This window comes from Bombus pyrosoma, linkage group LG1 (genome assembly GCF_014825855.1).
Source record: "Bombus pyrosoma isolate SC7728 linkage group LG1, ASM1482585v1, whole genome shotgun sequence".
NCBI lineage: Eukaryota > Metazoa > Arthropoda > Insecta > Hymenoptera > Apidae > Bombus > Bombus pyrosoma.
In genome coordinates, this window is record NC_057770.1 from 4,817,998 (window position 1) to 4,844,224 (window position 26,227).

The following is a 26,227-nucleotide window of genomic DNA, read 5'->3' on the forward strand; positions in this document are numbered from 1 at the left end:
TGGAAGAAACGTAAGCCTGATTTTAAATAAAGTTTTCATCAGTGATAGAACTTGAGATATTTAGTTGGCATATAGTTTTACGACCAAACAGTTAATAATCTACATTTTCAATATTCAAATTTTAAAAGGAAAAAACAGTTAGTATATTTATAACGTTTATCTCAAAGTTTGGTATTTACCAATAACATTTGCAGCGCAGAGTCGAGTTCTTTTAATGTATTTTACTTTGACATATTTTTTTCATCATTCATAATATTTTACATTACATAAATATCCTCTTGTTTGTACTAATGCCTTAAATTTAAGTTTGACGTGAATAGATATATTATAAAGATATTCCATTTAATTAATTTTTTATAAATTAATTGATGTAATTAAATATGTGTTTACAATATACACAAAAAATATAATGCCTTTTATGAACTGAAATTTCTGATTACCGTCTTTTATGTTTACAAACTACACAGAAAAAAATTATTTTATAAAATTCGTAATTTTTACAATTTTATTTTTTATTTATATTTAATATTTTACAATATATCAGAACATTACAAAATAGGTTATAAACAAATAAACTTTGTTAATCATAAAATTTCCATGAGTAAATAAAAATTAAAATGATAATTAATAAAATCTGGAAGTTATGTATATATATTTAAATAAAAACATTTTGTAGTTTTAAAGAGATAAATTTGACATGAACATATAACACAATGTTTATTAAATTGTTAAATGTGTATTTAAATAATTAAATTCAAGCATTAAGCATGGTATTAAAATATTTTATATTACAATATACAGTTTTCTATTATCTTTGACATTTGTTAATTATTATCTAATTGTATTGCTTGTTTATTATTTTGATATTATTGATTGTTACTTTTGTAAAATAAAATTCATGATCATATTAACTTCTAATACATAGATCGAATATATGATCTTTATAATATTGTAATTCTCTTATACTTTCTTTTACATCGGGCAATGCTCTATGAACATGATTTTTTTTAAAAATAGGTACATTTATATTCCATTTCCTGAAATTAAAATAATTATGTACTTTTTCATTAAATATATAAAATATAATGTAAAAAGAAGTATTCCTAATACCTACTTAATTAATTCTTTAATAGTAGAAGTATCAATAATTCTATAATGTAAATAATTATTAACTAATGGCATATATTTATATAAAAACATGCGATCCACATAAACTGAACTTCCTGCTAGTGGGCATGTTGCTTCTTCTTTAATATATGTTTTTAAATACTTTAGTACAATCTGTTCAGCATTTTCTACTGTAGTTTTACTTAAACGGGACTCATTGATTAATCCTGTCTAGAAATATAAAAAATATACCTTATAAAGGTTTGTATATCATTATTGAATCTAACTACCTGTGTTACAATTTCATTTAGTGTGTTTACTTTTTGATGAGTTGTCTGGCACCAGTCATTCATATTGTTTAATATTTCTTTTGGCTGATGTATAATAATATTTAGATCCTCGCTTACAACTTTTAAATCTTTATTAGTGATTAAGCATGCTATTTCCAAGATTTGAGATGTATTTATATCAAGGCCACTCATCTGAAATATATGTAACGTAATATAGAAAAACGTATTCTATAGTGTAAAATTATTTAATGGTATTAACGTACTTCCATATCTAACCAAACAATGTAATCATTCAAAATCCTTTCTGCTATATTTGTATTCATGAATAGCACAGGTGATTTAGCTGTTCAAAGAAATTTTTCATTAGTTTCAGAATATATGGAGAAAATTATACTTTTTTTGCAATAATAAGCATTGAATAAATTATTGAATATATTAAATTTGTTCCCTTCTATTATAAAATTCTAAATTCTAAATGTTTTTTCGTTGCCAAAATATAATTGTAAAAATATTTTAAAAATAGCGAATTTGTTTTTATTTGCATTGATTATTACATTATTTATTGTATTATATTTTTGAGGTATTTATCCCAAATTTAATAAATTGTTCATAGTAAAGTTTGTAACAAATAAACTATATTGAGGATGATACAAAGTATACACAGTTCAGATTACCAGTGTGGAAATAACGAGGAACAGTTAATCGAAGACAATTTTTTGACCATTTCAAACAATATGCAAAAATCGTCTTCATTTATAATAAATTTTAATCTATTTCAATTTCTAAGAAATTTATAAAATGTTTGAATGCCAAACTACGAGTAAGAGATCACAGAAAGCATACGCAAGTGTATAAAATTCAACTATATAGAGATATTAGTAATGGTAGATATAACAAAATTCACTATCGAAAGATAACTACAAATTAGTATAGTAAAGTAAAATTCAATTCCTATTTTGTTATTAATCGTATATAACAGAGTATTACTTATTATTTGCTTATTACCTTTTTCAATTTTTTCTATTAGAAATATAAGAAAAAATGTTTATAAATTCATAATATAAAAAGATTTTGATATAAAATATTTGGACGTTTTGTAAAGAAATTATAAAAAATATAATTAATTTACTAAAAGAACAAGTTCAAATTTACAATATATGTAATTTTTTAAAATAAATTATATTAAATTATTTTAGTAAGTAATATATAAAATTTACAGTAAAAATTCCAAACTTTCTCAATTCTATGTTAGTAAAACCAAGATTATTAGGCTGATTTAAATTTATCTTCTTATTAGAAAATCTTATATTAGTAAAACCTGATAAAATAGAATCAAATTGACCTATAGAAACCACTAAACAGAAAAGCAGAGAATACACAGCAGTGGTGGCGGCAATGACGGAATTGTGAAAAAACTATCGTTAAGATTTCATAGAAAAAAGACTCCTTTGGAGTTATTGGATGACCATAATTTTATTCAATAATTATTTGTTAAAGAAATCGTAGTTTTTGAGAAGAATACTATGGAAGCAGAACCCTTAGAACTTGAAGATGGTGAAGTTATAGATGATGAGGTGAAATATTGTAAAAGTTTATATTTGACAGGAGTCTAACCTATTATAACCATAAAGACATTGCGTTTTAACGTTAAAATTCATAGTTGAATTAAAATTATTTCAATTGAAATATATTATTTGAATAATATAAATCTTCTAGACTTTGTAACTGTGATACTATATTTCTTAAAAGCATTTTTTAAATATTAAATGTAAAAGTTATTTTTATGCCGATGAAGTATATTCGTTAATTATTATAATATATTTTTATCTAGGCAAGCGATATCGAAACATATAATGTCCTAAAAAGACCTCATGCAGTTCCAAATAAAGAAGAAAATGTAAAAATGGGTTATAGCGACGAGTCTGATGATTCTGCGGATTCTGAAAGTGATTCTGATTCAGATTCTGGACATATTAAAAGTAAAAGACCTAAATTAAAACTGAAACGATCTAGAAATATGACAAAAAATTGGTCAGACAAAAATGATAAATATAAAATATGGTGTCCTCAGTTACAAGAAGAATCTTTAACAGAAAATCTAGTATTATGTGGTGTAACTAAAAAACAAAATCAAGATCGTAGTGTTGAGAGTTATAACATTCCACACCGTTATTCTTTTAATGGGACTTGGAATATGGAGCACCGCAATAATAATAGCTCAGAAGATGAAAAGGATGGGGAAAGAAGGCTAACAAATAAAAGGACAAATTCTGATAGAACTAATGTTAAATTGAGATTAGGAAAAAAACGTAATTCGATGGACGTAGATAATCAGAAAGGAGCTTCTAGAAAAATAGCAGATCTAAGTACAACAGTTGAATCAACTGATTCAGATGTGGCTACTGACATAACATCAAAACTTAACGAGAAAAAGGATCTTCTTATAAGTAAGAAATTTGTTTTTACCTTAAATTAATGTATGTATATAGTTATTTAAACTTGTACACTTTGTAGGGAGGATTGTAGATATAATTGGTAAAGAAAAAGCCATTGATTTCTTTCAAAAAACTAAAAAGATTGAAGAAGGGGGTGGTATGTTAATAATGAATGGATCTAGAAGAAGAACTGCAGGAGGTGTATATTTGTGGTTAGTAAAAAATGATGAACATATCCCACGAGAAAAAATAAGTGAAATTTTTTATTATGATAAAAAAGAACATGCTGAACAAAGGAAAGCTGATGCCGTTGCAAGAAGGCAGAAAGCACAAGAATTAATAAAATGTTTAGAAAGTAAGTTATTTGTTATATGATAAGAAGAATTCTTTCTTAATAAAAATATTTTTAATGTTTATTATAGATGGTTCAGAAAAAGATCTTCCTGCCTTGCTAACAAAAGCAGAACTTTCCACAAGAGAAATAGCAGAAGAAGCAAGATTAAGACGTGGAGAAGGTATGGATAGAATGCCAGTCGATTCTGATCGGACAATGACTAATCCGCCACCTAGTCCTGTAACAGATGATCCAGATCATTCAGAGCATCCACTTGTACAAAGGCATGTTCAAAGTTATGGAGATGATTTCCTTGATATTGGAATAGACATAGACAGTATGGAAGTACTTTAAAATATTATAATTTCTTTGTAACAAATGTATTGCGCAAATAATTTGTACAAAATTGAAAAAAGTTCTGATCTTTACAAAATATCTATATACATAGATTATGTGAATACAATTCATGTAATTTGTACGTTTGCCTACAGTATACACAGATAAAATTTGTGGGCATGATCAAATAATCATGATCAGTCCAAATCTATTGCAACGACGTTCCACATTGTGATAAAATAATTTATCAAATGTACATATTATGGTAATATACTTTGTTATTTTCTCAAACTTTGAAAAACAAAAAATATTTGTATACTCTTTTTTTATGTTTCATTTAACACATTTCTATTTATTATTAAGATAGATGTAAAAAAATGTAAGAGACGTAACAAAAATGAAGTTTCATAGAAATTACAGTAACATAATATATAAATATTTGTGTTACACCATTTTTATGAAATTTTCATCGTTGAAGATTGTTTTTTGTACATAAAAGTCACTATGGAAATAAATATTAGATTATTTGTACTTTGTATAATATATTAAACGATTTATCTCATGTACAAAATTTTACTTTAAATATTATGTGCATAATAATTTGTTTCTTTGCTTATCAATGTTATACAATATATAAATTTGAGAGATTTAATTAAAATACCTTGATATTGGTTAAATTTTTTTAAATGTAGCAACATGATTATATATTTCAAATAAATAGCTATTTAATTATTTTATTATTAAGATAAATTCACTGTTATATTGCAAAAATCAAGTAAAATAAGACTGAATTATTTAAAAGTTTTATGTAGTTGGATGTTTAAAATTCCAATTTTGTATTAAATGCATTGGTTATATGGTCATATAATTTTAAATGTGTTAACTACTTTTTGCTTTACCAATTTTATAGATCAGTACCATAATTTAATATATTTGTTTCACATATCATTGCTCTAGTTTTTAACTGTTCTATCTTCAGTAGTTTAGTAAACTGAGAGAACTAAGTCCAAATTTTATGAGGATTAATATTGTGTAGCATTAGGACTAAAAGAACTGAATATTTGTTGCCTTCTAAGTAGAATTTTCATAATACTATCGTAAATTCGTATTCTTTATACCAATGACACATATGTGGATTGGGGTTAGATTAATTACATTTTTTTTTAAAAAGGAGTTAGACGGATTACGTACTCTGACGATATATCTGTTACAAAATGGTACAGCATAGGAGGAACAAAGATTTATACATTTATATAAATAAATGAACTTATTTTTCAAAATTTTATTTTTTGAAGTGGATAAGAAATCGTAAACAATAATTAAATGTAACTACACACACTAAATTATTAATATTATTTAATATATATATATATTTATTCTTCCATACATATATATTTACATATACAATTAGTGCTATGACACAATATAAAAAAAAACTAGTTCTTGAATTTATGTAATGAATATTTTTTAAATTTTAGGTTATTGAAATATTTCATATATCAATAAATATGGTTAATACAAAAATTTGTAAGGTATATCCTTTTGTAAATAAATTTTGTATATATATGTTGTGTCTATGTGTTGTATACATAAATATAAATATATAATTTATGAAATAGAACTGTTTTACGAACTACACATGTAAAAAAACTTTAATAGTATTTTAAAAACACGATTTTCATAAACTAATTTCATTTATTTCTATAAGATTTTATAAAATTAAGAGAAGTATAACATAATCTATATAATTTTATAATTTAGTAGCTTATGAGTACTATTCTTCTTGTAACTATGTTTTAACACTATATTCAAATACAAATATGTAAAGTATGTTTTCTTTGTAATAATTAGTGTAATACTCCATTGTTGTCTTTTGCCTCCTGTAAAAATTTGAATATACTAAAAGATTTTTGACGAGCTTTCAATGCTGCAAATAATCTTATAATTTCATACCATGTGCTGCTATCCTCAGTTGAATATTTTAATTAATATATTTGGTTTACATTTCCTTGTTATGGCATAGTTTGTTATGCAAAGTGACTTTTGTCACTGATGGGAACAAGTCTATAATCTACAACAAAAATAAGTTAACGATTTATGTCAAAATATGTAGGTATTCTAATAATCTTGTTGTTATTATATAATAATAATAATAAAAAATAAAACAATAAAAAGAGATAATATATGTATTTAAGGATTACATTTTATGAAAATATTTTTTACTAGCATATACTTACCCAGTGAAAGTTTGGAATGAAGAGTAATAACGTTATATCCTTTTTAACTAAAGATAATTACATCATCTTCTTTAACAAAGAGAGCAGGATTTCGCATCTTTCTCTAACCTATAGAATGACATTAGATACATAATATACATATTCAAAATATATAAGCATCAGAATATATAAAAAAATAATATATACTGGTGTGCAAAATTAAAGGATCACAACATTTTTAGCGAAAAATTGTCGATATTTATAAATTGCTATAACTTCGTGGAAGAAAATTATATAACAATTTAACTGGCCTCATTTTGAAACTCGAAAATTCCTCATAACCCTGTGTTCATTCTTTTTCGGAGATGTTTTTATATCATATAACGGTTGAAAAAGCGAAGATGCTTCTTTTTCTCGCAAATTTTAGAAATTCAAACAATTGTACAGAATTTACGTTTTAAGATGACTTTGTAAAAGAAAGTCTACTTTTTACAACAATTTATCAAAAGTTGATGTATGATCTTTTGTCGCCGTACATTACAGACGTAACACTACGCCGTGCAACCTCCTCATGATGTACTTTGAGTTATTCCAAACCCAGCGGAACACTTTCCATTTAAAGTGCAATAAAACGGCGACCAAAAATTCGCACATCAACTTTTGATACGTTGTTGTAAAGGGGATTTTCCTTTACAAGATCATCTTAAAATGAATCCCGAAAAAAATTTTTCAGACTCCGTACAATCGTTTGAACTTATAAAATTTTTGAAAAGAAAAAGTATCTTCACTTTTTCACCCACGGTATACTTACAAACATCTCTATAAAAAATGGACACATGATTATGAGAGAGGAATCTTCGAGCTTTAAAATGAGCTCAGGTTGATTGTTGTACGGTTTTATTTCGGGAAGTTATAACAGTTTAAATGTTGATAACTTTTCATTGAAAATTTAATTTTGTAATTTACTTTTAATTTTGTACACTAATGTAAACTCACTTGATCAATTGTACGATTTCCTAATGTTTTACTGACTAGGATAAGTGAATTTTCAGAATATTCTTTTTTTACAGCTTGTAATAAGATCATATCTTCCTGCCGTGTCCATGACTTTGTATTTACATTGGTACTTAAGTCAACAGAATTTTTTATCTCATCAGATAAATCAACCTTGCTTATGCTGTCATTTGACGTTCTTATTTTCACATCCAATGTATTTTTTGCTACTGTTTCTTTAGAATTTTTATAATCAATGAATAAGCATCCTTTTTCACCTAATTTCATATGATCACTAACATTTGAGTCTATGTATTCTACTTTTATTTCTTGCTTGTCAATTTGTTTCTCTTTTTTATTTTTACATTGAGATATGCGCATTTTTTTTGTACTTCTATTTATATGGTTTATTTCACTTCTGGGTCTTTTAAAATCTTTTTTCTGATCTGTAGATTTTGACGGCGATTTTATAGCTTTTTTAGACTTTATAATTAATTTTTCTCCTTCTTCGTTCTCTTTGGTAGGTGAATTTTTTGCTATAAAAGATTTCTGATGTTGTTCATCGGTATGAAATTCATTCTTTGAAGACTTTCTTCGTTGTGTAGATGAAATAGATGAAGCAAATTTATCAGTAGCTTTTAAAGATATACGCGCAATATTTTCCAACTTTTCTTCTTCAGCTCCAGGGAAAATAATTTTTGCAGGTCTTAAACCTTCAGATGTTTGAAGGTAAATTTTTCCATTGAGGAACTGTATTTTTTAAATGTAAATCATAAATTTTTGTATTAAAAATATGTTAAACAGTTTCAAATAATACATATAAAATATTAACTTTTATTTTAAAAAAGCTATCAACAAGTAGTTTATATGTGTATGTTTATTAGTTGTAATTCATCTTTTTACTTCTATTCTGTATTTGAGACTATTTTAAAAACTATCAAAAAATAAATAAGAAAAAACATACCCTTGTGCCACAAGACACACAATGTTCAGAAATATTTTTAGAAGTGGATTCTTCATCGTTATGACAACTGCATTTGCAGTTTTCTCCACCATAAGGATCTTCTTGAAATGATAATACAGGCAATTCTATATTTTCATATAATTCAGGTGCATCTTCAGTATAAATTTTACTTTTATCATATGGTCCCACTGGACATGTTAAGTTTTCAAACATATGTGATGCAAATAAACTGTAAGATAATAAATATATAATTAGACACCTATAAATTTTTTCTTATTAATATATATAATAACATTATTATTTATGTTACCTTTCTGGAGGTTTAGCAGTGGGTAATATTTGTAAAAATAAATCCATAACTAAAGGATGTCCCTTAAGTATGGGACTCATAGTTGCATGAACATGTTCTAATGTTATCTGTGGATCAGATGAAAGCTGTGTAATAGCTTGCATCATTTTTGCTATTCGAGAAGGTTGTTTAGCAAAATATATTTGAGCTACATTAACAAATTCGCTCATCTTTTGAAGCATTATATATTCCACTGATTTATCCATCATCGCAGCTTGATGTGGCCTCAAAAACAACAAAAAATCTGTACAAAGCTCAGGATATTCTCGTAATTTTTCACATACATCTCGATATAAAGTAATAGTTATTGTATCTTTATCTATCGCAGTTTTTTCCATAATTTGTTCATTGTGCAAAGATCTTGATGGACTCGAGAATGATAATTCGTTCTCCATTTGATTAATGCTATCTAATTTGTCATAATAATCTAAATATAATTTTATCACAGACCGTAATGTTGCTGGATTGTTAGATTCTAATGCCAAGTGCAATTTCTGAAGATATGATGCTGCAAACTCTATATAAAATAACAGAAGTAAATTAAAATAACTCAAGTACTTTAAACTTATTAAGACACATACTTGAACCTCTTTCTTCTTCGTTTAATGGATTTTCAGATTCTAAAAGTCTTTTAATGTTTTCTAACTCTCTAGCTTCTTTAGCTTTCTTTCTACTAATAGAATCTTTTTTAATAGTTGTGCTAGCTAACATTAACTCTGCAATTTCATCTTCATTATCCTAAAATAAGATATAAAAATCTTAAAAACGTTAATTTTATTTCACCAAAATTAATGACAATTTTACTCACAAGTTTAGGTGAACCAGATATTTTCTCCATATTTTTATCTATATCATTCTTTTCTCTGGACTTTAAGGCATTGCAATTAGATGATAAACCTTTTGGTCCTAAAACTTGGGCCATTAATTTCATATTTTGAGCACTTCTTGTTTTTGCTAACCTAGGAGTAGTTTTTCGTAATTGAGGTAATTCTTGTACTATTTCAGAAGACTTTTTAGAAAACTTTGGGTGTTTTAATGTAATTGAATTTGTAGATACATCATTCCGAACTTCTTTTAATTCGCTTTCATCTGTTTTCTTCTCTTTTTCTTCTTGCATAGTTATAATTTTTAAAGAGTTGTTACGATGCAATGAACAATCTGTATTTAATGCATGTGTGTTGTGTATTTCAATATTCACTTCATTGTCTGATATATTTTTAGAAATTTCACAATTAATGTTTCCACTTGTGCACAAATTATCTCTCAATGCATTTTTAGTTGTGGTCTTCTGCTTTGTATTTGCAGGTAATATTTTTGGTAATATATTAATAGGTGGGTTTTGTGTACACAAAATGTGAGTTTTAGAAACAGAAACATGGTTTCTATTTTCATTTGTAAGACAATCTTTCTTCATAATATCATTATATGAATTAAGCATATGTTTTCGCTTTAAGACATTAATTTTCTGCTGTGTCTATAAGAATACATATGATATGACAAATGTACAAAAAAGTTGGGGAAAAACTTTAGGGGTATGTAGTGTCTTATTAACAAAAACACTTTGTAACTCAGAAACTAGTAGTTTATGAACCCGTGTTTATTGATACCTTTCTATTTATTTTGACAAGTACTTTACCATTATATTTACCATACAAGGACATTACCACCTAATGACAAAATCCGCAATCACTTAATTGCCAACCCAATATATGCTCCTAAAGTCTTTCCTAAATTTTTGTACAGACTGTATACACACAAGAGGCATTTGATATTATCTTAATTTGCATCAATATTATTATCTGTAGCAAAAAATGTTGCAGATAAGTGTTGAACAGTTTTAAAGGAGGCACATTTTTGTGTTAACTTTTTGTTGCTGGAATTATTCACGCTTAATCTGCAGTATTTTTTTCCAAAGATAATAATAGTAAGAGAGATCAAGATAATCAGGTACCTTATTTTACGGAAAAGATAATTATATTAAATAATAAGAAAATATAATAATGTAGAATATCGATTATGTATATAAACATTTATAAATATTTTATATGAAATACTTACATTATTACAATAAGTTTGCCAAATTACAGGTAATAGATTTATTGATTGATCTTTGGGTGCTTTGAGATCGCATTCTAATGTTATATAATGTATTGTTCTAGGAGCACAACCCTTCTCAAAGTAATGCTGTGGAAACATTTTTCTAGTAAAGTTTTGTTATATTAAAAAAATATATTATATTTACTAGATATATTATATTTACTTTTATTGGATTTGCATTCTTTGTGTATCGACGTTTTCCAATGTGATTTAATAATCCTTCAGGTTCTCTGCATGGCACTAAATACTGATTAATTAATTTCACTGCATCTAATAGTTGGAGTTTCTTACTTTTTAATTTCTTTGATTTAGTGGCAACAAAAGGGAGAAACTGTTCCAAACCCAGTGCAATTAAACTAGAATACAGATTTTCATAAAATATATATACCTTTTTGATACTACATACATACTATTTACATACCTCTCTTCAGATTTTAAATATGGAGGACGTACAAATTTATTTAATTCACTTCTGAATGGTATTTCAGGCAGAAGTTGTGGATACATTAGAGCTTTACTGTCCATAAATAGCTTTTTTAATTCTGGATCAAATTTAGGAATACACTTATACCTATTTTTAAGATATATTCTTTTTATTGCATCCTCATCTGCCATAGCTTTTTTGAAATCTTCAGAAAATTTGTTATCCAAAAATTTATTTTCCCAATCAGATACTAATTTTAAAGCATCCGGTAAATTTGCTACATTGAATGCAGAATTAGAGCCATTACTTAAGTACCTAATAAAAGTAATATAAATTCAATATATACTTAATACATTATATATGTTTAATTTACAAATTGCTTATTTAGTTGTAAACTTACTTTATACTATTTAGATTTTCTTTGCATGTTTTTGACTGAGAATGTAGATCTGGGTGCATATATGTCATAGCAAAATGTTGTACCATTAATTGTACATGTTGACGAAATTGAACTGCCAATAACTCGCGCTGATTTGGATTCATTAAATTAGGAAGTTCTGGTTCTTTATAAGTAGGTAATAAATCTGTTACAGAACAATTCTAAACCAAAATTAAAATTGTAGTAAAATTATATTCTTAATTAAAATATAGTAATCATATTATGGTCTTACCATAAAATTGTTTTCAACCGAAACATTTGTATTTTCTGGAGACCTTCTCTTCTTTGAAATCTCTTGGTCTTCTTTCGGAAATATATCTATAAACTCAAATAATTCTGCAGTCAAATTATTTAATTCCTTGCGCGTAACATTTACAGCTTTATCAGCTCTTAACTCTTCTTTATCCACTGTAAACATATTCAAATTATTTTAATAGCCTGTATAATTTAAGAAATGTATAGTATATAATCATATTTTTTATCATACATACAAAGTTCTGTTTCTTCGTCTTCTAAAATATTATATTCCGGATCTGCTTCTGAATCATCTTCCACCATAGGTTCTTGAGTGAGTGGTTGAGTAAATTCTTTTAAGAAATTATCCCAATCTTCATCTTTTTCACAATCCAAATCATACATATCAATGGTTATATCTGGAGGTATAAATGCTTGTTCAATCTGTTCCAAAGGTGTTTCACTTAAACAAACTTTGGATCGTGTTCTTTGACCAATACTTTCTTCTTCTGTTGGCACATAAGGAATTCTAAAAATGTATAATATTAAAGTAATTAGAATTCTGTTAATATATTATATTAACATATTATTTAAAACTATCTTAAGTATGTTAATTTACCCAGGGATTTTAAAAATTCCTTCAGGATCATGTGATTCTTGTTCTGGATTGTATTCTTCATCAGAAGAATCTTCTGGTAATTCTTCTTCGATTAATGCTTGTACTTCTGATGAAGTTTTCTTCACTGGAGTAATTGGCCATGGTATATTAACTTGAGCTGCTGCTAGCTCTCTATATTAATTAAGATATATTTAATTGAGATATATTTACTAATTCTAGTATATAATTATAAAATATATTTTATCAAACTATACTTGGTCTTTGCTCTTGTCAATCTTGGTTCAAAAGCTATATCATCCTCTGTATTATAAAGACGATTTTTAATCATTGCCATTATGTATATTATTAACGTTACGTTTCTGCATGGTAGATCTGCGATAGTTTAGTCTAATACCGACAGAGGGCTTTAATTCTTATATGTACATAAGTGTAATCTAAAATAACTTCAATTTACGTGAACTTATGTTTTTATTGCGCGATCTAAAATCTAAAAGATCTTTTAGTTATGTTGCACACAGTTACAAGGCCACCAACAACCAAGTTATTGTCCTATCGATAAATCTGGTTGATGAATTTTGAGCACAAGGACTGAGAGAACAGCACAAGGCAAGACGGGTTTTTTCCGCCGTTTTCATTTTCCATCTAATTCCCCGATCACGATCATATAAACAGATTAGGATACTCATATACCAAAAGTATAGAAAAAATACCGAAAATTGAGTTGTGAAAAATCATCTTGGAAGACAATAAAGTCTGACAGAGATGAACAAAGTGTCTATCTCTATCTAAACATTCATAGTATGTCGTATGTGCACAGAACAAACCCTTATTGTCTTTTACGTTGATTTTTAGGATGGTTTCTTCTATGCTTTCGACAGAGAGGAAATTTCCTCTCTGCTTTCGATATAGGAATGTTTAGATCTGATTATTTGTATGATTAGAGCAGTTTTCCAACCCTTTTTGGATCATGCTCCGCTCTAACTCTTCAAAGATTTTAATGTCCTTCTTAGTATAATATCATAGCCAACAAGTCTTGAAAAAGTATAATATAAATAAGTGCTTCAAATAAAAAAAAAAAAGGAACATAGCTAATACTGTTTTTAATTTGAAATTATGTGTATGTTTTCAAGTGTCGAACGAACTTAATACTTAGATACAATTGTGGCAGAATGATCATTTTGTTTAAATTAATAATATAGAAACTTTTGGATAATCAGAAAATTAACAACATGTAGAAATGTTACATAAGACAAAAAGAAACCTGCTAACATTAAAAAATGATTTTTTAATTATATCGGTGATGAAGGTGATAAGGGTATTTTCTAACTGCCTCTCGGTAAAGTATACGTCTCACGTTCGCAAACGCTGCTTTGAATCATAATTAACAAGAGCAAAAGCTTGACACATTAGCGAGACGATAGGAATCGGATTGTAATGTTAGGAAATTCTTCTCCAATAACATTTTCCTCATATTTTATTACAGAATTTGTAAATTAGCAGTTTCTTTTAAATTTAAACATTCATCACTATTTGCGTCATTAAAATCAAAGTTAAATGAAAATTATTGATCGCACTTTTGTGGATCGTTTGAAGAAACGTTGGAAGAAAAAAAAAATGAATTTTCTTCTTCAATAGTATTTTGTTTTAAAGATTCCTGCCGAAATGGACACCGAAATGTCCGATCACACCGATCACAAATGTCAATCAAATTTAAACGACGAATTTTATTTTTCTTTAAAAAATAATATTGAAATAATAATTATACATACCTATTAATATTATGACAACCAATTTAATGACACCTAGAAAATAACTAATTTAATTAATAGGTTATACATACATAGATTTTCCGTCGTAATTGCATTTACATCTATTTGCAATTTGAGTTATCTATAAGGTTTATCATATACTTATTAATTTAGAGATACAGTATACACTACTTAGCATTTTTCTCTTATCCAATCCTTTTATAAAATTGCATACATATTGCTATGGAATATCCAGAAAAATTGTTTTCCGTCAATTATTAACTATTAAAGAAATATTTTTACAAATATTACATTTATGTAAAAATTTAAACCGTTGTAATCTACGAAATCTAGTTGTCTTTTTATTTATTTATATACAACTATACTACTATCCTCGAACAGGGAACAGAATACATATAAAGTCAGATCAGAGAGATCAGTTTTATCCCAATCGCGAATTAGGATGATATACGACACTTGCAGGGTTACTTTCCTCTTTCACAATATTCGGATCAAAAATGAAAGTAAAAATACTTCACCTCTTTGCTATTTTCACTTTGACAAGTTTTATCAAAGCACAAGATACAACTTCAACATTCCTGATGGATAGACTGTACGTACAAAAGCAGATTAATTGTGTCTTAAGTTTGAGACAATGCGACTCGACAGGAAGAAGAATTATAGGTAAAATTTAAAATACAAGTTATTTATTAAATTTTTAGCGTCCTTAGTGAAAATATGTCTATACAGAAATTACAAGATATTTAGTACAAGTATATATCTTGCAGAGATTACAAAAGTATTTTCATTGAGATCATATTTAACCCCTATTACACACCATATGGTCCAGATAGCTATTCATGATGCATATTAATTTTTTACTAAATATGTGTTTGCAATAAATATCTTCTAACTTCTATATATACATTTTCAAACTAACTTTATTTATTTATTTATAATAATTTTTTATTTATTTTCTATTTATTTATTAATTTATTTGTAATAAATTTTATGTAACAGTATCCTTAAATTTTGTTAATTTTCGGATAAATTCGTGCTCAGAAGCAATTTTTAAATTGTCAAATTGTCACACTTAATTTACCGAGAGATCGCACTTGAAACAGTTGAAACGCTGAAACCCACTGGTTTTTAAATTCGAACGAACAACGGAAAACAATACAGATCGTACACGTCGTACATAACTGCATGGTCATGTATTAAACGTTACCGTATAATATAAATAAATAAAAGATATTATTTTGTCTCTATTCTCTATTTCATTACACTATGATGTATATTTATATGCTCAAACTCATCGAATCAAATATTACAATGATACAATTGTTAAAGTTATTCATAAAAAATGTACAATATCAGAAGGAAAAATTGGTAGAGGATATATTCTTTCTACATATATATATATATATATATATATATATATATATATATATATTCTTTTCATAATACAAATACAAACCACTATTCCATTAAAAAGTAGACGAAGGCCAGTTCACAATAATTATTCCACGATTATTAAAATCATTAAATCACTTAAATCGTCTTCTTAAAATTCAAAAAAATTAACTTCAATTTCGCGATCGGTATGCTCTCTTCGCATGTACAATACATTTACAAATAACTTTTTTATTACAATTGTTTCCCTGAAAATGGTGTATGTGTAAATAGAACATACATTATTATATAATAAATATGTATGTTCAAGAAGAAAATGTTGATACTTTAGTTTATCAGGAAAAATATATCTATTCTTATGCAACAATTTATCAATAAAAGATAAAATATTAAATAATTACGTGTTCAAAATATATATGTACAATCTTGTATTTTAAAAGTATATTAAACAAACGAAGAAACATCATCAAAGTTCACCTTCGATCACTTTGCCTTGTCGTTTCATCAATAAAAGGTATGCATTGTTAATAAATAAATTTTATTATGAAATTACGATAATGATATTTGTCAAGCAAGAGATAAATTAAGCAGAATCAACTGTTTTTCCTCTTAGCATGCAAATTTAGAAGGTCGTATTCAGATTTAATAATTCGTTCGTATTACATATAAAATATTGTTACGATTCTTACAGCTTTGTTGCCAGAAGCGTTGAACAATCATTGTGAACGTTGTACACTTCGACAAGCTGCACTTGCACACAAATTGACAGTATTTATGCAACAAAATTGTTCCAATGAATGGGAATCGATTATACGCCGTTATGAAACGCTGAAATATTTTATGTAGGATGAAAGGATATCATGGAAAACAATATTTGACGTTGCAACAAATACTTGAGAGATTCTATAACTTTGAACGTAATTAACTTTATTATTAAAAAGTTTTAATATAACTCATAATATTTCATAATATCAAGCATTTGTGTTTGTGAGAATTGTCATATATAAGAAGAAAAGAACAAAGTAGAATGTATTTACCATAAATTTCTATATTATGTACTTACCTACCGCGATGTTAGAAATTTCGTATTTTCGATACCAGTACTTATCGATGAATTACGATGGATCGTATACTATATATTATTTCATACCCTCCCTGATTTGTCTTTAAATTTTCGTACCAACTGGCTATAATTAATCGTAATTTATTAATAAATATAGAAAATTTAGAAATATGAGATATTTCGTGGTCGTGGACAGATATATAAGATATATCTCACTGAATGGTGCAAATAACGTTTCTCGTCTCTTTCCTAGATTTCTAACGATCTTTCAAAAGTCAATATATCTTTGCAAAAATTTATAAGAAATCATATTATCGTTACAAGTACATGTTCTTACAGAACAATTCAGAGGGCCGATATATTAAGTAAACTTTAAAATCTATAACGCATCATATTACGCATATATTGCTTCCTGCAAACGATCAATAGACTTTTATAGCTTTTATACATGCCGATGATTATCTTGTTATACATATATGCCTATCTTAGATGTATCTAGATAACGATAGTAAAATAATTGTTCGCGTATTTGATTAAAATGAAATGTGTATTTGCGCCAAACAAAGTCTAAGGGACAAGATAGAAAGTTTATACATATTATAATCGACGTATAGTCGGTTCACAATACAATCGAATGATAAAGTGGGTTGAAGTTGTGATACGGTGTGCATTTTAATTAATCTGATGATTGTAATGTCGAAATGAATATATGTCTGTACATGATATGAACAGAATATTTTGTAAGTCATGGAACAACAGGTAATAGGAGATTCTACGAATAGGAGAAGTAAACGTCAGGTAAGGAATACATAATAATACATGATATATTCAATGTATATTTAAAAGAATAAATTACTTTCTAAACTTACATAATCGGTGTCTTGAAATAATATTTATTCTCAATCAAAAAGATCTATTTCCCAAAATACGTTGTAACTTTGTAACAGATAAAACATAAAATTACACCAATTAATTAAATCGAACGATTTTACTTAATTAGTAAGCAATAGTTAGTATCTATTATTTGATTATGATTATCTATTCAATTTTCTAAAGATCCTTTAATTGATATTATTTAAAATTTATTCACTTTTTGATTTATTTATTTATTTATTTATTGTACATATATCGACATGGGTAAATTATAAGATTTCCAAACGTAAACCTTGTTATAGCATTAACATCGTATTTTTATTGATGATCGTCCTTGGCAAGGTACGCAACGTAAATACCCGATGGTCATCCTCTAAACACGGCAAAGAATAATCTCTTCATTATTCTTGATAGCACGTTGTTCTCGCTGTGTTAACTATTTCTATCACACTGCTCAACATGTATTTTCAAACGTCAAACATTCTTCATTCCTCGTATATCGAGAGCATTTTATACAATTTTAGACAAACTAATTAGTAAAAAATTTTCTTTTAGAAGAAATTGATTGCATATTAATATCAACAAATTTATATAACAGACGGTTTTAACGTGATCAGGTTCAATTATCATCTATATTCACGACATTTCATTCATTTAAATTTGTCTTCGTTCATTTATCTAATTTCTCGGTAGATTTAACACCGATATATGAAATTAATTAGCTAATTTGAAAAATTTAAACGGGTGAAAAGTATATGACTGTTCGAAGAACAATTAACTATATATAAAGAATAAAATATATTTATTTCATTCATCGGTATAATTTTTTATATCCTGATGTTTGTATTCAATCGCTACTGTACAACGTATACGTACGTTTCATGGAGTATAAAATACTCGACTAACGCGTTTATCCACTCCCTCCAATGTCCTCTGTCTTCAGCTATATAATTCGACAACTTGCTTCAACTGTTACAAAGAGCGGTTTACTTCCCGCTGTATAGGGTAGCTTTCAAATAAGATTTGTTTTTAAATTACCATCTATTACTTATTAAATATTACGTTAAACGGAACGTAGTAATTTGTACATTTTTCTATTTTCATACTGCTTTCGTTGGTATAATCATCATAGAGTTTTGCATTTTGAAATTGAAGCTGGAAGAACGTGCTTCGATTACAATATGAAGATTTATCTCTTATTATTTGCCTTGGTCGCAGTCGTTTGTGTAACAGCGGAAGATTATACCACAAAATATGACAATGTAGACGTCGACAGGATCCTGCAAAATGGTCGTATCCTCACCAATTACATTAAGTGCATGCTGGACGAAGGACCATGTACCAACGAAGGCAGAGAATTAAAAAGTAAGTACATACTCGGCATTATTTTCATAGACTTCACCGCTAATTATTCGAATTTAATTTTTCATTTGTTACTTCTGTCTAATGATATAACTCCGTTATAGATCATTCGAGATTATACATTTAATTAATAATTTATTAATTTATTATACATGTAAAATACCTAATTCGTATAAATAATATATTTTTTCGAATTTTTTGATCGACTAACAAGTGCTGCTCATATATTTTTCAAATAATATTGTGTATATGTATGTAAAGATATTATTTATATACATATCTATATAAAATTACACGGAGAAATTATTTCTGTATTAAAATGTCAATGAATTTTAGTTCAGTTTATAACAATTGAATTATTAATACATGGTATTAATTTATGTAGATATTACCGTATAAAAATGTGAGAAACGAAGGAAATGACATTTCATAAATATCCTTTCTCTATTTGTTTTATCGTTATTAATATTTTTATACTTTAAGTGCAATTATGTTAATGATTTTACGTTATTAGCATTAATATCGTAAAGCATAGGAAACGGTAGAAAAACATTTATTTCTTAAAACGTGACTTCGAATATAATATACTCGCAATATACTGTAGGTATATATGTATATCTTTTTGTTTTTTTTAATGCTTTATTATTTCCTTTCTTTTTCGAACTTTTGCAACTGATCACTTTTAAAATAAAAAAAAAAGATGTAAATAGAAAACTACAGAATTTACAAATTTGTAAACACAGACATATATATTTTTATGACTAACGAAGCAATTTTATTTAACTGCATGACCAACAGTCACACCAGTTTCGTGTCGAGGTTTCTACGTGCATCTGCTGCAACGATTACGACAGAGTTCAATTCACTCTCCCTCTCTTTATTACATAAGTTGCTTTGAACTTTCTCGTTTTGATTACATCGAACTCTCTTAAGTAACTTCTAAGTTATCATTATACACATGTACAGTATATTCGGTTTAAATGTATACACGCTATTATGTTTATAGTTACCTATTGAAAATACGAAAAAATATATTTTAAGAATTATTTGATTTCACCAAGGTAACTTAGTGGAAGGTTTGAATTTTCTTTAAATTGTTATTTATAGAGACATGAATATCAGCAAAGTTTTTTAAGATGCACTATATATTTTTATTATTGTCATCTTTTTTATTAAACAATGTTAACGAGTATATTTAAACAATAATTTATCGGATATTTTCGTGAAAACATCATGCAAACGTTAAATTCGATTATTATTTAGTCCTAGAGGAAACGAAAAGAGAAAAATTAAGAGCGAGGGCGAATTAAAAAGCGTTGAAATCTGAGAAAAATTTCAGAATAGGAATGGAGAGAAAAATTGTCGTGGAATATCTGAAGGAAAAGAAAATGAAAGAGAGGAAAATGTACCTAAAAAGAAATGGATTGAGACAAACAGGAGAAGATGGAACGATTAAAAGGGGAAAGAAAAGACGTGAGAAGAATGTGAAGAAAAGAGAATATGAAGGTTCAGCAACAAATGCAACATAGCAAATTAGCACAGTTATACATACATATAAATAATTATAATTAGAATGTTAGGGCTAGCAGAGTATCTGAATGAAGAGAGAAGAGACGGAAGTCAACGACTAGTGATTAAGGCGAGGTGCGGAAATTTGTAAAAGTAAAATAAATATTGGGAAGAAAAGGACGGAATTGCGATTTGTCCGAGGACAAATTCGGGACTTTGAAACAGTTGATGAAGGATTGTAGGGAAACAGAAAGAGAGATCAGGATAGAGAAAGCAGTGAGCGAAAGAAGGGATGGGAAAGTAGAGGAATAGTTAGATAAGTTGAAGGTAAAGCAAACGAGAAAAGAAATGTAATTATAACAAATAAAAGAAAAGAAAGATATATATATATATATGTACATAAGATTAGTATATATATATATATATAAGAAAGCGATAGTATAAAGTAATATTACTAAGAAAGAAAGTAATTAGAAATATAATTAGGTAATAGAGAATAAAAGAATGAAAATGAGAGACTTGAGCGAATGGGAAGAGCGAAAGGTTAAGATAGAATTGCAAGTCAAGGATTTTGTAAACCAAGCTCATTTTTCAGTCGTGAGACTGAAAATAAAGAATATTGTTATATTAAGTTTAGTTAATATCTCTTATTCGTAACACTTGATTCGTAAGATGAAGAACGATTTCTTTCCAGGCGACATAAATATTTATGTTATAGTACAATTTTTACTAAATTCGTAACAGTATTTCACATAAATTGTACAAGATGCAATTAATTACACTGTTACTCCAATTACAAATGTACGAATAAAAAAAATCTAATTGTTTTTCATCTTCCAGATTACGCGTTATGAGGAACAAAATGTTGTCCGAATTTCATATTTACGTCGAATTTTTCATAAAAATATCCGATAAGTTATTATTCAAACATTCTCGTTATACATACACATCATTGAAATCGTTTTGAGATGTATAATAAAATGGCAATTACAATAATATATATATGGTTCTAGTCTAAAAACTTTCATTAATGTTGACATCTCTGAAATAACAATCCAGAAAAAAATTCAAACATTCTACTAAGTTTCCTCCGCGAAATCAAACAATTTCGACATAAAATAGCTATTTTTTCAATAACTAGAGAAATAATAATACATATACACATAAACTAGATATACTGTATACATATATTGAAATAACTTTTGTTCTAATAAGTCCTCTTTTTTCTTTTATTTTATTTTTTTATTTTTATTATTTTCTTTTTTTTTATTACAATCCATTTCCTTTAAGTTGAAATAATTATATTGAGTTGAGTATAAAAAAAAACAATTTTGAGTATTCCACTAAATTTGTGCTTTTTAGATAATGATTATCTTAAAAATAATATTAAATAATACTATAGAAAGACAAAAAATTGTTGGAACTTATTTCATATTGTTTCTAAACAAACACAAGAGCAAAAATCCTTATCCTAACTTTTACCTATGTATATACAATTTGACAAAAATCATTATTATTTCTTTCTTGCTCTCTCTCTCTTTCTCTCTTTCCAATATGTAAATTTATATATATTATTCAGATTATTATGGTTTATTGTATAAACGATCAATGAGAAATAATTATAAATAATTATATAATAAAAAGTTTTATACTATTTAATTGTCCGTAAAAAATTATAATATGTATTATTGTATTAAGACTTCATAAAATAATTGTATAGAGTTTTTATAATTGAATTGAAAAAATATTAAATAATTTATTTGTTTATTGTTTCAGAAATTTTACCCGACGCTTTATCTACAGGTTGTAGTAAATGCAATGAAAAACAGAAACATACAGCGAACAAAGTAGTAAATTATCTGAGAACTAAAAGACCGAAGGATTGGGAACGACTTTCCGCAAAATATGATTCAAGTGGCGAATATAAGAAGCGTTACGAAAATGTATTACAACCTACAAAAAACAGTTGAATTTATATCTCTAGATCTAAACAATAAATTTATGAGGAGATTTGTACAATAAAACTATAACAAAAGTAATAAAATAGCTTAATGTATACATACATAGACTGTTGATAATAATTTTGTTACTTTATGTTAGTGAGCTATGATATTTATTAAATACTTTGTCTCATATGCTGAATTCATGTCTGATCGAATATTTTTGTCATAATATAAATATAATTAAGTATTTAAAGTAAAAAATGTGTGCCCATTTTCTTTTCACGAATACATGTTTTTTTAAATATTTTTTGAATATTTATTAATAAAGTTTATTTATTTCAAAATCTATCTCTGAATGAATTCATACATTGAGAATGAAGGATATAAATCGAAATGAAATATTTTTAAATCAATAATGTCGAGATTTGTATCGCATTCAAAAAATAAGTATTTTCTTCATTCAACTCGCCTCTTCTTGACAAGTGAACCAAGCTGAAAAAAATATTAATTTCAGTTTTAAGATGTTTTTTCCAAACATGATGAAACACATAAAGGTCTTACAAGATCTGAAATTGCGGGTAAATTATTTGTTTGATCTGTAACATTTGTGTCTGATTCTCTAGCCTCTTTTGGTGGAGCAGTTTTTTTCATATTTCTATGTTGTGGAAAAGTGGGCATAAGTTTGGGGTCACATGCTAAAAAAAAATTAAATTAAACGATAATTAACAATTTTAAAATATTATGATAATTAAGAACTTCTAAGTATTACAATAATAATATACAGGATGGTTCACCAGACATTGCTACTTCAATTTACGTGACTGTTGTTATTCATATCACTCTATATCATATCATGTCACCCTATACATATCGTTTTCTGTGACTTACGCAGAGGAGCTTCTTTGAAGTAGCTACTTTGTAAACATTCTTCTGCAGTAGCTCTCTTTTTCGGATCATACATGAATAAGAAATTTAATAATCTCAAACCAGCGGCACTTAACCATGGAAACCTTTGTTTCAAATTATTATATGGTTGCTGTTTTAATGTAAAGTTCTGTAGCGCTGGAAGTGTATTAAACTCAGGCCAAATTGCTTCACTTGGTGTGCCTAGCAAGTCAACAATTAATTCTAATTGTGCAATTTCTGATCGTCCAGGCAATAAAGGCCGATGTCCAAGTAGTTCCCCTAATAAAAACATGTATATGGATAAGAGAAATTTAAATTGTTATATTAAATCGTTAATGTTATATATAAATTAAAAAAGAATATGAAAATACTGTACCTAAAATACAACCTGCAGCCCACATATCGACAGAAGTTGTTTGAGTTTTAGCTTGTAATAACAACTCTGGTGCTCTATACCATAATGTTACTACCCTAGGGGTCATTGGCTTTAAAGGTAAACCAAACCACCTAGCTAATCCAAAATCAGCAATTTTTACACATCCTTTGTCTGTCATAAGAAGATTTGAAACTTTCAAATCTCTATGTACAATAAAATTATGATGTAGATAACGCAAACCCTTTAATACTTGTAAAACAATACATTTGACTTGACTTTCTGAAAATGGAGCTTGCATATTGTCCAGTAGACTTGCTAAGTCTTGTTCACAATATTCCATAGCAAGAAATATGCTTTCTAAACTTCTCCCTACTACTACTTCTCTTAAATGTACAATATTTTCATGACGACAGGATAAAAGAACAGATATTTCTCTTAAACCGCTGACTGGAAGGCCATCTTTTTCGTGTTCCATTCGTACCTTTTTCAAGGCTACAACTTTATCATTTTTTGTATCCCTTGCTCTATAAACAATTCCATAGGTGCCTTCACCGATACGATTTAATTTTTCAAATTCAGACACAAATCTGCATTTGCCTAACTATAAAAAAAGCAATAAAATATCATTTATTACATTGTAATGAATATAACTAAAGCTATAACAAAGATGGATAAACTAAGTAGTTACAATATCTTGTTCTGGTATCTCCATTGGCTTGCCAGTCAAGAATGATGTTAATACTCCTCTTCTAGTTATTGGGGCTGATGGATCAGGACCAGATTCAGAAGCAGTCTTTTTATCAGTATCATTATTTTCAACTGATTTTTTCTCCAATGTTTCGTCTAAAAAATTATTAAAATTTCACATCTAACATTTATTTTCTAGTATCTATTAGTATTTCATGCCTATTAATATCATTTAAGGAATACCTTAAGACATTGGAATACTTTGTACATTGTACTTTATAATATAATAATAACAATTATATAGGAAACACTTTTTAGAGTTAACAATTTCATTAATAAATTATATTTGAACTGGATCAAATTTAAATTCCATTATTTGTTTATTTTTACTAATTTTTTATTTGAATTTAAAATTTAACCAACATTATACCAACCTCAACGACAAAAATCATTAAAAAATACAATTAGTTTAATGTACAAATATCATATAATTTCAAATAATATGTAATAACAAAAAGATCGAATTACTTAACCTAGCATAATAATGTTTATATGTTGATTGCAATCAAATAAAACTGTACCTTTTGTCATTATGCAATATTCTCAAAAAGATATTTTCGCAACTATATTTATTTTTCTCTTTAACATTCGTGTTTTGAAAAGCGTAGATGCAAAAACTCTCAAATACTAACAATTAATTGACCGGGTAATTTTCAATAATTCATTTGCACCATTGAAAATATAAAAGATAGATTCGACAATCCACAAATATTAAGGTATTAAAGAACTACCACTATACGCTACCTTGCGTTACATCTTGCAAAGCAGGATACCTTAAAAGTTAATGTTTATATTATTAGAAGTATGTAAATAGAAATAAAGTTAATTGGACATATATATAATTATTCCATTAAAATTTTTATAATAATATTGAGTTTTTGATTCTCTTATGATAAATTTGCAAATTTTGTAATCCTTTTGAAAGAATATTGCGTTTTAATAATAAAAAAGTCATAAATATTGTTAGTACGTTTTCTCTTTTATAACTTGGATTCTATGCACTTTATCCTCGCACATGATGCCGTATCGAGTATGACTGCAAAATATTTCCATTATCAACAATCCGAGAACGGAATGAAATCACCAGGAAAATTCTTGATTGATAAAGAGGAACCTAATATAGTATTGGATCACAGAGAGAAATTTTTCAAACTTAAGAAGAAAAGCTTGAGCGAAGAACTTAACAAAAAATTTTTCAACTTACTAATTTTTTGTATCTTGAATAATTACAGTCCCGAGAAAATTATCTTCTAATAAAAGTAATCTTTACAATTCAAGTAATTGCTTTCAATTTTTCGCGCACTTCGCCAAACAATAGTTAGGACGTTCATGGCGGTATTCCATGAGCATTTGTGATAACCTTTAATACCGTTAAAATATGTAACACATATGTCATGTGTATAATTTATGTTACTGTTTAAGTAGTTTTAAACATATTAAATTTGTAATT

General features: G+C 27.0%; 6 protein-coding genes across 11 annotated transcripts; 3 read left to right on the forward strand and 3 right to left on the reverse strand.

Annotated features, from left to right (window-relative positions):
• LOC122569444 (phosphorylated adapter RNA export protein) lies at nucleotides 1-4,859 on the forward strand. Of its 4 annotated transcripts, none has more exons than XM_043730517.1 (5): nucleotides 1-137; nucleotides 2,895-2,971; nucleotides 3,229-3,844; nucleotides 3,912-4,187; nucleotides 4,255-4,859. In XM_043730517.1, the coding sequence occupies exons 2-5, from the start codon at nucleotides 2,921-2,923 to the stop codon at nucleotides 4,518-4,520; spliced, it is 1,209 nt and encodes a 402-aa protein (XP_043586452.1). In that variant the 5' UTR covers nucleotides 1-137; nucleotides 2,895-2,920; the 3' UTR covers nucleotides 4,521-4,859. The 4 variants fall into 4 exon arrangements, with proteins under 4 accessions (XP_043586452.1, XP_043586464.1, XP_043586454.1 ...); XM_043730529.1 differs by lacking the exon at nucleotides 2,895-2,971 and having other exon boundaries at nucleotides 4-137; nucleotides 3,229-3,376; nucleotides 3,469-3,844; XM_043730539.1 differs by lacking the exon at nucleotides 1-137 and having other exon boundaries at nucleotides 2,888-2,971; nucleotides 3,229-3,376; nucleotides 3,469-3,844.
• On the reverse strand, nucleotides 672-2,786 carry LOC122569481 (probable oligoribonuclease). Of its 3 annotated transcripts, none has more exons than XM_043730607.1 (5): nucleotides 2,740-2,786; nucleotides 1,661-1,740; nucleotides 1,428-1,589; nucleotides 1,115-1,338; nucleotides 672-1,037 (listed from the first exon to the last, which is right to left on the reverse strand). In XM_043730607.1, exons 2-5 carry the CDS (start codon nucleotides 1,718-1,720, stop codon nucleotides 908-910), a joined length of 576 nt encoding a protein of 191 aa, XP_043586542.1. In that variant the 5' UTR covers nucleotides 1,721-1,740; nucleotides 2,740-2,786; the 3' UTR covers nucleotides 672-907. The 3 variants fall into 3 exon arrangements, with proteins under 3 accessions (XP_043586542.1, XP_043586531.1, XP_043586521.1); XM_043730596.1 differs by lacking the exon at nucleotides 2,740-2,786 and adding an exon at nucleotides 1,952-2,073; XM_043730586.1 differs by lacking the exon at nucleotides 2,740-2,786 and adding an exon at nucleotides 2,072-2,373 and having other exon boundaries at nucleotides 679-1,037.
• A 1,214-nt stretch (nucleotides 4,860-6,073) lies between the features above and the next one.
• Nucleotides 6,074-13,301, reverse strand: LOC122571086 (GON-4-like protein). Its single transcript, XM_043734364.1, has 16 exons — nucleotides 13,092-13,301; nucleotides 12,838-13,008; nucleotides 12,476-12,747; nucleotides 12,217-12,392; nucleotides 11,946-12,145; nucleotides 11,543-11,860; nucleotides 11,285-11,477; nucleotides 11,083-11,208; nucleotides 9,833-10,498; nucleotides 9,606-9,762; nucleotides 8,986-9,541; nucleotides 8,676-8,904; nucleotides 7,715-8,461; nucleotides 6,740-6,847; nucleotides 6,456-6,573; nucleotides 6,074-6,382 (listed from the first exon to the last, which is right to left on the reverse strand). The coding sequence occupies exons 1-14, from the start codon at nucleotides 13,169-13,171 to the stop codon at nucleotides 6,797-6,799; spliced, it is 3,942 nt and encodes a 1,313-aa protein (XP_043590299.1). The 5' UTR covers nucleotides 13,172-13,301; the 3' UTR covers nucleotides 6,074-6,382; nucleotides 6,456-6,573; nucleotides 6,740-6,796.
• Nucleotides 13,302-15,088: 1,787 nt separating this feature from the next.
• Nucleotides 15,089-18,754, forward strand: LOC122567991. The gene is made up of 2 exons (XM_043727225.1): nucleotides 15,089-15,277; nucleotides 16,680-18,754. Exons 1-2 carry the CDS (start codon nucleotides 15,104-15,106, stop codon nucleotides 16,842-16,844), a joined length of 339 nt encoding a protein of 112 aa, XP_043583160.1. The 5' UTR covers nucleotides 15,089-15,103; the 3' UTR covers nucleotides 16,845-18,754.
• Nucleotides 18,755-18,915: 161 nt separating this feature from the next.
• On the forward strand, nucleotides 18,916-22,867 carry LOC122571098 (ejaculatory bulb-specific protein 3-like). Its single transcript, XM_043734392.1, has 2 exons — nucleotides 18,916-19,299; nucleotides 22,582-22,867. The coding sequence occupies exons 1-2, from the start codon at nucleotides 19,116-19,118 to the stop codon at nucleotides 22,773-22,775; spliced, it is 378 nt and encodes a 125-aa protein (XP_043590327.1). The 5' UTR covers nucleotides 18,916-19,115; the 3' UTR covers nucleotides 22,776-22,867.
• A 194-nt stretch (nucleotides 22,868-23,061) lies between these two features.
• Nucleotides 23,062-25,457, reverse strand: LOC122571091 (cyclin-dependent kinase 10). Its single transcript, XM_043734379.1, has 6 exons — nucleotides 25,299-25,457; nucleotides 24,719-24,873; nucleotides 24,031-24,631; nucleotides 23,637-23,933; nucleotides 23,310-23,443; nucleotides 23,062-23,240 (listed from the first exon to the last, which is right to left on the reverse strand). Exons 1-6 carry the CDS (start codon nucleotides 25,306-25,308, stop codon nucleotides 23,205-23,207), a joined length of 1,233 nt encoding a protein of 410 aa, XP_043590314.1. The 5' UTR covers nucleotides 25,309-25,457; the 3' UTR covers nucleotides 23,062-23,204.
• Between the last annotated feature and the right edge of the window lie 770 nt (nucleotides 25,458-26,227).

Coding starts and splice junctions, on each gene's coding strand:
- LOC122571091 (XM_043734379.1), bottom strand. Junction 24,632..24,718: donor AGATACCAGAACAAGATATT/GTAACTACTTAG, acceptor CTTTTTTTATAG/TTAGGCAAATGCAGATTTGT. Junction 23,444..23,636: donor CTTCAAAGAAGCTCCTCTGC/GTAAGTCACAGA, acceptor ATTTTTTTTTAG/CATGTGACCCCAAACTTATG.
- LOC122571098 (XM_043734392.1), top strand. CDS start 19,116: ATGAAGATTTATCTCTTATTATTTGCCTTGGTCGCAGTCGTTTGTGTA. Junction 19,300..22,581: donor CGAAGGCAGAGAATTAAAAA/GTAAGTACATAC, acceptor TTATTGTTTCAG/AAATTTTACCCGACGCTTTA.
- LOC122571086 (XM_043734364.1), bottom strand. CDS start 13,171: ATGGCAATGATTAAAAATCGTCTTTATAATACAGAGGATGATATAGCT. Junction 12,146..12,216: donor CGGTTGAAAACAATTTTATG/GTAAGACCATAA, acceptor ATTTTGGTTTAG/AATTGTTCTGTAACAGATTT. Junction 11,478..11,542: donor TATTTAAAATCTGAAGAGAG/GTATGTAAATAG, acceptor TCTGTATTCTAG/TTTAATTGCACTGGGTTTGG.
- LOC122567991 (XM_043727225.1), top strand. CDS start 15,104: ATGAAAGTAAAAATACTTCACCTCTTTGCTATTTTCACTTTGACAAGT. Junction 15,278..16,679: donor GAAGAATTATAGGTAAAATT/TAAAATACAAGT, acceptor AATATTGTTACG/ATTCTTACAGCTTTGTTGCC.
- LOC122569444 (XM_043730517.1), top strand. CDS start 2,921: ATGGAAGCAGAACCCTTAGAACTTGAAGATGGTGAAGTTATAGATGAT. Junction 3,845..3,911: donor GAAAAAGGATCTTCTTATAA/GTAAGAAATTTG, acceptor TACACTTTGTAG/GGAGGATTGTAGATATAATT. Junction 4,188..4,254: donor ATTAATAAAATGTTTAGAAA/GTAAGTTATTTG, acceptor TGTTTATTATAG/ATGGTTCAGAAAAAGATCTT.
- LOC122569481 (XM_043730586.1), bottom strand. CDS start 2,150: ATGAAGACGATTTTTGCATATTGTTTGAAATGGTCAAAAAATTGTCTT. Junction 1,339..1,427: donor GCCAGACAACTCATCAAAAA/GTAAACACACTA, acceptor TTATATTTCTAG/ACAGGATTAATCAATGAGTC. Junction 1,038..1,114: donor ACTATTAAAGAATTAATTAA/GTAGGTATTAGG, acceptor TTTTAATTTCAG/GAAATGGAATATAAATGTAC.